Source organism: Microtus oregoni, unplaced genomic scaffold (assembly GCF_018167655.1).
Source record: "Microtus oregoni isolate MIOR12 unplaced genomic scaffold, Mior012 000043F_ref0000047, whole genome shotgun sequence".
Classification (NCBI taxonomy): domain Eukaryota; kingdom Metazoa; phylum Chordata; class Mammalia; order Rodentia; family Cricetidae; genus Microtus; species Microtus oregoni.
Window position 1 is genome coordinate 4,519,034 of NW_024543210.1, and position 10,267 is coordinate 4,529,300.

The 10,267-nt window shown below is 52.9% G+C and overlaps 1 protein-coding gene across 3 annotated transcripts; it reads left to right on the plus strand.

Moving 5' to 3' along the window:
- Positions 1-50: 50 nt before the first annotated feature.
- Slc25a29 (solute carrier family 25 member 29) lies at positions 51-9,839 on the plus strand. Of its 3 annotated transcripts, none has more exons than XM_041633246.1 (4): positions 51-240; positions 4,314-4,357; positions 7,177-7,319; positions 7,614-9,839. In XM_041633246.1, exon 4 carries the CDS (start codon positions 7,650-7,652, stop codon positions 8,370-8,372), a length of 723 nt encoding a protein of 240 aa, XP_041489180.1. In that variant the 5' UTR covers positions 51-240; positions 4,314-4,357; positions 7,177-7,319; positions 7,614-7,649; the 3' UTR covers positions 8,373-9,839. The 3 variants fall into 3 exon arrangements, with proteins under 3 accessions (XP_041489180.1, XP_041489178.1, XP_041489179.1); XM_041633244.1 differs by having other exon boundaries at positions 7,236-7,319; XM_041633245.1 differs by lacking the exon at positions 51-240 and adding an exon at positions 533-559 and having other exon boundaries at positions 7,236-7,319.
- Positions 9,840-10,267: the final 428 nt, after the last annotated feature.

A 10,267-nucleotide genomic window follows, 5' to 3' on the forward strand; every position in this document is an offset into this window, starting at 1 on the left:
TTGGTTGCGTTCTGCACCGGGGGCTGCGGCCGGCAGGGCGGGGCGCACGGCGAGAGGTGATACCCCGCGTGCTGGACGCAGGGGGAGAGCTTTCCTAAGAGTCATCACCCAGCCGCCACCCGGACCAGGCTTGCTGGACAGTCGGAGCCCCGACGGCCCGGGGGCCATAAGAGTAGTAGGACTCAGGCGGCTCGCGGGGCCGGGCCATGGCGCTCGACTTCCTGGCTGGATGCGCTGGAGGTAAGGAGACTCCACGCAAGCCAGGCTTCGTAGCCTGCCTGGTGCTCGAGGACAAGTGTCTTCTCGGCTCTCCGTGTGGTGTGCACTGGGTGCTAGGTATCCCGATGACACCGCGACTTAGCCAGAGGCAGGGACAGATCGGAGGATGCGGGCACGCAGCCTGCGGATTCTTCCCTCCTAGCAGCTGTCCAAGCTCGGTGGTGACACCGAGCGACCTCCTAGAGGGCTGGCCTGACCCTAGGCGCCCCGTTCTTCCCAGGTGGTGCTTTGAGCTGCTGGAGGGCGCAGAAGAGGAGGAGGCGGTCCACCGGGTGATCAGGTCAGCCCGACTCAGGAATGCTTGAGGCGGAGAGCAGATTAGGTTTGTCCATGAAGCGACGGTGCGAACCTGTTGAACCCTTAGTGCCTTTTCTTGTACCTAGAGGTGTAGTTTATTTAGTAAGTATTAAGTACAGAGTCTGGATCCATTGGGATTCCAGGTAAATTTTCCGAGATGGCAGTGGTCTGGCTGGTTATGTCAAGGCTGAGTTCAGCCCTGAGGCTCAGGCCTGGCTCACCCACCTGTCCTACTGCCTTCTTCAGCTACCGTCATAGCTCTACCCGGAAAGGTCTCACCTGGAACAGTGATTGACTGCCTTTGGCCTTAGGTGCTTAATCCGTGCTTGTGTCTCCCTCCCTGGGTGGAGAAGGCTGGTCTGTCAGGATACCTTCCCAAGGCAGTGATGTGCCCACAAAGTGCTTGAGAGCCATCAGGCTGTTACCCAGTCTTTCCTTTGTGAGCCGTGGGAGGGGGATGAAGCCCAGGGATTTCTAAAAGTTGGTGAGGAATTAGAGGCCCAGAAGGGGTCCCATCTTAGCCCCTACCTGTGTGTTGGGGGGGGGAAGACCCCCTTTTATGGCCAAAGGCCCTTATGTTGTTGCAGTCTTCCCAGGGCCAGGGTTCCCTCTGTGGCTGCACCCTACTCAGTACAGTTGGCCCCGGGGAGCATCTAGTCACCCCTTGACCAGGCTTGCTTAGAGACCCAGACCACCCCCATGATTCAGCCACCCCTTCCCTTGGACTTTGGCTCAAGAAGGCTTTTCTTACCTGCGATGCCCATTTATCTTCACCCAGCCTATCTCAAGGGTATCATGTGCCCTACGTCCAGCCCTAGTCTGCATTCCCACCCAGGGTACATAGAGAGTGCCCAACTAAAGGGAAGTGATACAGGGTAGGGCTGAGATGGAGTTCACCTGCAGAACCTCTTCTGGACTCAGTCAGTAAGGGAAGAAATGATGGGGTTGTAGCCTCAGGCTCAGTCTCTCTGAAGGGATGGGGCTGCAGGGGGGAGGGGACAGACAATGGGTCTGATTGTGTCCTAGGCAGGCCTTCCGGATTCCCATCACAGATGCTCAGTAGAGGACCTGACCTTCTAAAGCAGGGGATCTGACCTTCTAAAGTGCCTGCCTGGGACAGGTGGTGGTGGGGCCTCTCTTCCCGAGGAAGACCCGCATGTGGGTGTGCCTGAGTGCCCCAGCACACATCCTATCCTGCCTTCAGTCTCTGTGGGAGACAGGGCAAATATCTTGGCTAATGGTTGGCTTCTACCTACTCCCTCCTGTGTAAGGATGGTTCTCAAATCTTGAGGACACAGTGGCCCCTGGGTTCTGGATAGGGTATGGACCAGTATGACAGAGAAGTACCAGGTCAGCAGGCAGTGTCTGTGTGGAGGGAAGAGACCTGTCATCTCTGCCAGAACTGTGCTGCCAGGTGTCCCTTCCTGTCCTCGGAAGCTCGTGGTATCAGATTTGCCCTGGCTTTGGATTTGGGGTATCCTCTCAGAGGTGGTCAGGCAGGGCTACCTGACTCTCAAAGGGACTGTGAGGTCAAAAGGATATGGGTAGGGAGTGGGGGTGCCAAGACCTGCCAGCTTGGGACTCTCCTGGGGCTTCCCAGCAGAAGGGGTAGGTAAGAGGCTTCATAGTCTCTGCAATATCTTGGAAGTGGCAAAGACTGTTGTTGGCACCTGTGAGCAGCTGCCCACAACTGGGCTTTCTGCTGGCACCAGGGGACCCTTGGAGGAAGAGGGAGGAAGGCTAACAGGGTTTCCCAGATGCCCAGCATACCAGCCGTGGGTGCTAAGCCTTCCGAAGCCTTACTAAGAGATTCAGATTAGCCTGAGAAAAGAAGTCCGGAAGTAGGATTTGCAAATACAAAACATGGTAAGCAGGGGGTTGGACCACTGGACTCTGTGAGTCCTGGTTTTGCCCCAGCAACCACTAACCAGGAAGTTAAAAGCAGGTGAGAGCTGATGTCCAAAGGGAGGAAACAAGGTCCCACCCCTAGAAATAGGATGTGAGGGTCTCCAGGAGAAAAGAGCCTGCCTGGAAATGGTGGCGAGGGGCAAGAGATTATAGTGGAAATTTCCCCGGCTTGGAACTGAATGAATCTGCAGCTCGAGGGCTGCTGGAGTGCCAAACCGGGTTGCTTTAAAGAAACAGGCACACCCTTGGCATCCCCTGGCGACATTCCTAAAATCCACTCGTGAAGTCTCCAAGGTGTCCTCATAGAACAACGAGGAAAGGGTTAGCAGGCTTACCAGCCCCAGCACTGAATGTGGTCTAGCAGACTCCCAGGGAAGAGGACTCGTGAGAAAGTGGCAGTGATGGGGGCTGGGGTGGATGGGGCTCAGGGGTTGCTCACCTTTTCTCCTATGCAAAGATTGGAGTGTTACTAGACAGTGTTTGACTGAACTAAAAGTGCTGAACACTGAGAGAGCAGATCTAAGGGAATCTAGATGTGGTAGCACACTTGCAGAGACAGGCTCTCTGAGAATTTGAAACCAGCCTGGTCTAAATAGGGACATCCAGGCCACCCAGGGTCACATGGTGAGACCTTGTCCCAAAAAGAAAAAACATTTTTTTTTCTTAAGAACAGAAGCATGAAACATGGTGGACATTACTGAAGGGTGCAAGGCAGAGTCTGGGCACAGATGTCACCCGTTAGTGTCTCCCGGCAGGTTCTGTGACCAGTCCTGTCTGGCTAGGACCAGAGCAGGGCTAAAGTTCCCATTGTAACACTTAACTGGCCACACACCACAGGTGTACTGCTTTGAGAATTTCAGTTCTGGTTTCCTCATCTGTAGGATGAGTTAATCGACTCTGGGGTGGGAGGGTTAAGATCGGTGTGAACCAAGGGCAATGACCGGAAGTTGGTGATGTTATTGTTCATTGCCCAATATTAACCACTGTAGTTAGACATAAAGTACTAGCAACCAAAGGGGACTTCTTTCTTTCTGCATTGCTAAAACATTGTGAGCGAGCACTCTACCACTGGCCACCGGCCAGCCCCAAAGAGGCTCTTGGGCAGATGCTTCCTAGAGAAGGAAACCTCACTGACTTCTGTTTCTTTTGGAAAAAAAATGGGGTCATTGGGCTGTGGGTGGGGGGGTACAGGGGAGTCACACAGCTGCTCACTACCCGCAGGCCACTCTGAGGAATGTTCTTAGGGGAGAGGTGAACCTTGCTCATGTGGGTGGGGTCTCTGGCAGGCCCTGAAGTGATAAATATACCCAGCGTGACTCAGAGTAGAGCAGTATTGGGAGGTAGCTGCCAGCTGCCAGCAGGTCCTCAGGCAGTATTTCCTAGCAGTTCCTAATCTCCATCCAGGAGTGTGGTGGAGTAGGGCAAGGAGGATGCTAAGTACCTTTCAGGTGAGCTGAGTAGGGTCTAGACAATGAATCCTTTTGTGAGCGGTCCCTGAAGGTAAGAAGTAACAAAAGGAAAACTCAGATCCTGATGGTGGCAGGCTAACTTCCAACTCCAACTTCCCGGAGCCTCCTGTGGTGTCCTGCAGTGCAGTTCCCCAGGGGACACAACACCTCAGGGAGATGCAGGGGAAGGCAAGGGACACAGCTTTGAGTTAAGGGGGTGCGGATTGCCCCCTGTTACCAGAGGGGCGGTTGCAGGGATTCCTGGGATGGGCCCAGGGTACACGCACGCGCGCGCACACACACACACACACACACACACACACACACACACGATTCCTCAAAGTTCTGAGGCACTTGGTCACGGGCACCTTTTTCTTCCAGGTGTGGCAGGTGTGCTTGTGGGACACCCTTTTGACACAGTCAAGGTGAGTCTCTTGTGGAGGTACAGACAAGTTGGGTCAGGCCTGCAGGGTTTCTGCCCCAGGACCTCAGCTTTTGAACAAAGTGACTGCGCCTTCCTCCTGGGCATCTCCCACAGAAGCTGAACTGCCTTACTTGGCCAGCGGAGGCTGAGGTGTTGATGAGCAGGTTTCTTATCTGCCAGAAGGAGAAAGCCTACTCTGTTCTGATGTATAATTTCCCTGGCATCTTCTTTGAATTATTATCGTATTTGTGTTTTGCCTGCATGTATGTCTGTGTGTCATGTGTGTGCCTGGTGGAACTGGAGTTTCAGGTGGGTTGTGAGCAGCTGTGTAGGTGCTGGGAATTAAACCCAGATCTGGGGGAGATCAGCCAGTGCTGTTAACTGCTGTTTGCTGGGTCTCATGAGTAATGCACTCTCTTTAGCCCCACCCCTAACATCTTCCTGAAAGAAAATAAGAGGTGGGAAAAGACAGAAATATAAGGAACCAAACTTTACCGAGCCAGGTGTGGTGGGTAGCACACCTGGAATTCCAGTCCTGGGGAGAACTGAGAATTTGGGGCCAGCTTGTGTTAGGAAAACCTGCCTCATCCGCTGGATGTGGTAGCAGACACTAGTGGCATTGGGAGGCTAAGGCAGGAGGACCACAAGTTTGAGGCCAGCCTCACAAACACACACCTGAAATAAACTTGAGGGTATTTCTCTCCTGGTCCTTCTGGCCGGTGCTTGTCATGACTGTCTTGAGTGCTGGCATGTCCCTGCAAGGCAGGGTCACCCAGCAAGGTCCTAAGGACCACCACTTTCAAATGGCCAGGGCTCTGGACATGGACTCCCTGGGGTGGCTACATCCTGAATCATAATCTTGACTATTGATTAACTGGAGCTCCGGGTTAATCAAGGAGACAGACCCACATTCTGTGGTGGAAAGCTTCTGTGGAAGTTTCCCCTGTGGCTGGAGTTATAAGTATTCAAGCTAGTCACATCAGGACCCTGCCTTGGCTGTTCTCCCGGCGCCCGGCGACCTGTGAGCAGAAGGGCCCTAGACCAAACTTGTGCTTGGTTCAGGCCTAAGCCAGGCTCCTTTCCCACTCGTGTGAGGAAAAAGCTGGAGGCAGAACACAAACACACTATCCTGCGTTGGGCTGAGCCTCACTTCCTGGCTCTTCCTTTTTTTTTTTTTTTTTTTTGATTCAGTGAACCAGGTGTTTGTTGGCAAAGAAAGTAGCTCATTAATTCAGAGGTGGGATTTCTTCCAGTGTGGATGTAAGAGCCTGCCTTGTGCACTGGCTTCGACCTTATAAAGCTGTCCTTGGTCCAGGCATCTGTGAGGTGAGGGAGTGGATGAGCTTACTAAGGTCCGCTGTTCCCTGTGCACCAGGATGACTTGTGCCACGTTAATGGGTTAATGCAGGCTCTAGACAGCCTAGCCTCGTCATCTGGTAACCCTGGGGAGAAGGCTGGAGAGCAGGCTCCTGGCAAGCAGTGGCCCATGAATTCCACTCATAGGCTTGTAAGAACGATGCTCTGGTACACCCTGTCCACAAGACGACCCACCATGCCCACATTCTGCCTGGATGCCTTCTTCCACCCACAATGAGGCTGGCAATAGTCATATATCATCGTGTTGAGGTCAAATGTCTCAAACACCTCCCACAGCTGTGTCCAGCTAGTAAGAACAAGGATCCACTTCCTCAGCCCGCCATTGCAGAGGCTGCTGACTTGACAGGTGCTTGCTCCTAAAGCAGGCCCTTCAGGCAAGAGAACACTTCTGTCCTAGTAGTCCTGTCTCCTCCGAGTTGCTTAGCCCAAGAGCATCCCCCCCCCCACACACAGTCATTTAGCCATAGGAGTCACTTCCCTGCCTGTGGATACCTGGAAAGTGGTCTTTCAGAAAATCAACTGGTATATCCCCCAACCCCCAACTGTGGTTGGGTCATGGCATTCAAGCAAACTGGCCATAAGAAAGCTATTTGTTCGTTTTTGTTGTGTATGGGTATTTTGTCTGTCTGTATGTGTACCAGGCGTGTGCCTGATCCCCATGGAGGCCAACATTGGATCCTCTGGAACTGGAGTTCCAGTTGAGCCACAGAGTGGGTGCTGAGAATTGAACCTGGGTCCTCTCATAGAGCAGCCAGTGCTCTTAACCACTGAGTTCTCTCTCCAGCCCCTTACATGTGCTAGGTAAACCAGTGTAGCTCTGTCTCTGAGCTACAACCCAACCCACGGCTGACCCTTTCTGAATCAGATCTAGGGAGCTTCCTTGCTCTTGAGACCATGATGTAACCTAGCTTCCCCCGCCCCGCAGCACTAACATGGATTCCAAGTTCAGTATACTCCCTCCGTGCCGCCATGACGTCAGTGTTTCAAGAGCAGATAAGCTCTCAGGCAACAAAGAGTGCTTTGAGGTAGAAAAGGTTCTGGGCCACTGGGCCTGGCGGTGTCCCCAGGTCCTGGAGTTATTGCTATGAGTACGTAGGGGAGCTGTCAGCTGTCTGCCACCACCCGTGCCTCATGGCTATAGTTGTCAAAGGGCTGCTAGCAGGAACCGAGCAGGAGCAGAATGGAGGCCCAGCATCCCACCCTGATGGAGGTTAGAAGTGTGACACCAGGCTGGGATTCCCCTTCGGCCTCAGCCCTCAGAACTGGTCTGGTGGTAGTGCACATAAGAGACCTCCCTTGTCTCCTCCACTTGTCTTGGGGACTCCCAACCCATCTGCAGCTGGCTGTCCTTGTAGCTGGTATCTCTCAAACACCCAACCTGGGCGCACCCTGGGATCCCAGATTCACAAAAAGTTACTTGGCTGACCGCCTTGTGCACTGCAGGTCAGGGGAATTGCTGCAGTGGCTCTGCCTGTCCCTGCTCACTGGCTCTGCCTCTGCAGGTGAGGCTGCAGGTACAGAACACGGAGAAGCCCCAGTACCGAGGGACACTGCACTGCTTCCAGTCCATCATCAAGCAGGAGAGTGTAAGTGCCTGGGCGGGGCAACTGTGGGGCTGGGGTGCAAGCCTGGAGGTGCTACCACCCGAGGTCAGAGGCCCAGGAAAGGTCATCGGGGTACCCACAAGGGCCCAAGGGGGTGTGAGTTGATTGCTGGGGCGTCTAGGATTGAGGACTTTGCATCTAACAGAATTCTACATGCTTCCTGTGTGCAGCTGGGTGGTTAGGGCTACCACTTGTGTATGGAGGGCCCGAGGAGAATGGCTGGGCAATGCAAGCAGGGTGGCACCCTTCATCCTGATGGCATTTCTGTCTCTGCAGGTGCTGGGCCTGTATAAAGGTCTGGGCTCACCACTAATGGGGCTCACCTTTATCAATGCACTGGTGTTTGGGGTGCAAGGCAACACCCTTAGGGCCCTGGGCCAAGACTCACCACTCAATCAGTTCCTGGCTGGTGCAGCAGCAGGCGCCATTCAGTGTGTCATCTGTTGCCCCATGGAACTGGCCAAGACAAGGCTGCAGCTGCAGGACGTGGGCCCCGCTCGAACCTACAAGGGCTCCCTGGACTGCCTGGTACAGATTTACCGGCACGAGGGCCTGCGTGGCATCAATCGAGGCATGGTGTCCACACTTCTGCGCGAGACACCTAGCTTTGGTGTCTACTTTCTCACCTACGATGTACTGACACGCGCCATGGGCTGCGAGCCAGATGACCACTTGCTGGTGCCCAAGCTGCTGCTGGCAGGGGGCACATCAGGCATCACCTCCTGGCTCTCCACCTATCCTATGGACGTGGTTAAGTCGCGACTGCAAGCCGATGGACTGCAAGGAGCCCCTCGCTACCACGGCATTGTCGACTGCATGCGGCAGAGCTACCAGGCTGAGGGCTGGCGAGTCTTCACACGAGGACTGGCCTCCACGCTGTTACGTGCTTTTCCCGTCAATGCTGCCACCTTTGCCACAGTCACTGTGGTGCTTACATATACCCGGGGTGAGGAGGCCCAGCTAGACAGTGAGGCAGTTTTGGGCACCTCTGCCGCCCCTGCTGGGCCTGCTCTGGCCCAGCCTTCCAGACTGTGATGCTGTCTCTCCCACCAACTTCCCCAGGGCCACTTGGCTGAAACCCGACACAGATAATGTGGCTCCTCAGCCAGTCTCCTTGCTCCTTGGCTGGCGATACTAGCCAGCCTATACCCCGCTGACCTTCAATTTTCTTAGCTGTAAAATGGGGACTCTTCATACATGGTACGTTCGAGAAGGTCAAGCCTGGTTAAGTCTACACTCTGCAGACAGCACTGCCAGTGAGAATCTCTCAAACCCTACACTCCAGGGCTCTCTCCTGAGCCGACTATAACAAGCTGGCCAAGGACCCACCCATTCCCCAGATCCTCCATCCACAGAGGCCCAGGAAGATACTTGGCCAGCTCTCACCAGTAGGGGCAGCGGACAGTGTAGAATGTTCCTCGCGCTTCTCGGCTGCTGCCCTTGAACTGCAGATGGGGTCTGGGGTCCTGGTAGCAAGCCTGTTGAGGATTCTGCTCATGCACGGTCTGCATGGGGAGCAGGCAGGCCGCTGCCTCGGTGTCTCCACAGTGAAACTGTGTGACAGCTGTGGCAAGAGGAAATCTTATCCCTGGGCTTCTAGTTACCTGTCTGCAAAATGGGGACATGGGTCAGCCGATGTCTGCCTCACTACTGCCAGCCAGGATTCCCATTGGTGGGTAGGCAGAGGGCCCAGGAGAACACAGTGTGGGTTGCTCGTGTCCCTGGTCTTGGCAGCAGGTACAGTGGAGCCAGTTTGGGTGTCTCTCCAGCTGCCTGTCACTGTTAGACAGGACCCTCTAAAGGAATAAAGTCTTGTTTTCTAAGTGTGTGAAGCTCCTCTCTGCATGGTGCAAGGGACTTCATTTCCTTCCTTAATCCCGGTTTCAGTGGCTATCTATGGTCTATGCATGCACTTAGACCTGGCCACATGACTTGGGCAGGTCAAGGGTACATCCAAGCGTTCCTGGTCCACGTGGTAGTGAATGGAGGCGCGAGGATTATTTAACTAAATCACAAGCATGCCCTTTAGCAAGTATTGGCAGTCATTTCAGGAACTGGAGGCCTGTGGTGGGGACATAGGTCCCCTGGTAGAGGAAAGGTATAAGGGGAGCTATCTGATGACCTGGGCAACTAGTATGTGCCCTGTAATATGTCTTTCTCTATCCCGCCAGCTCCCAAATTTTGACGTGGAGACTTATTAATTATGCAAGTTCAGCCTTAGCTCAGGCCTGTTTCTAACTAGCTCTTATAACTTAAATCATTAACTCAATCCATTTCTATTAACGTCACCATGTTGTTCATGGCCTTTACCTCTCCTCCTGCATGTCCTGCTTCCTCTGCATCTGGTGGTGATGCCTCCTTCTTCCCAGAGCGCTCTCTGTCTGGAAGTCCCACCTATACATCCTGCCCAGCCATTGGCCATTAGCTTTGTATTAAACCAATCACAGTGACATATCTTTACACAGTGTAATCAAATATCTTGTACATTTCCCCTTTTTGTCTAAATAAAAAGGAAAGGGTTTTAACTCTAACAGTAAAACTATATACAATAAGAATAATTATAAGATAAAAATTACACTTACAATATCCAGTCCATTTGTATTTGGCAAATTTGGATAAACTATTTTGGTGAGTTCAAAGTTTTATAGCTAAACCATTTTTTATCATAACTTGTATTACCAACCCAAAACTATCTATTTAGACCTCAAAACATTTTCTTAGATAAACAATTTAAGCTTTTATGTCTTTCAACCTCATATGCTTTATACTTTCATAAATTTCTTTTCTGAATTTGATGGCAAAGAAAACTACAACTATTTGGTCTTCAACTCCATCAGAGATCCATGAAGGACATATTACCTGAGTAAGCAGGAAATACACAGCAAACAACTTCCCAAACTATAGAAATGGCAGAAACAGCCGGCTGCCTG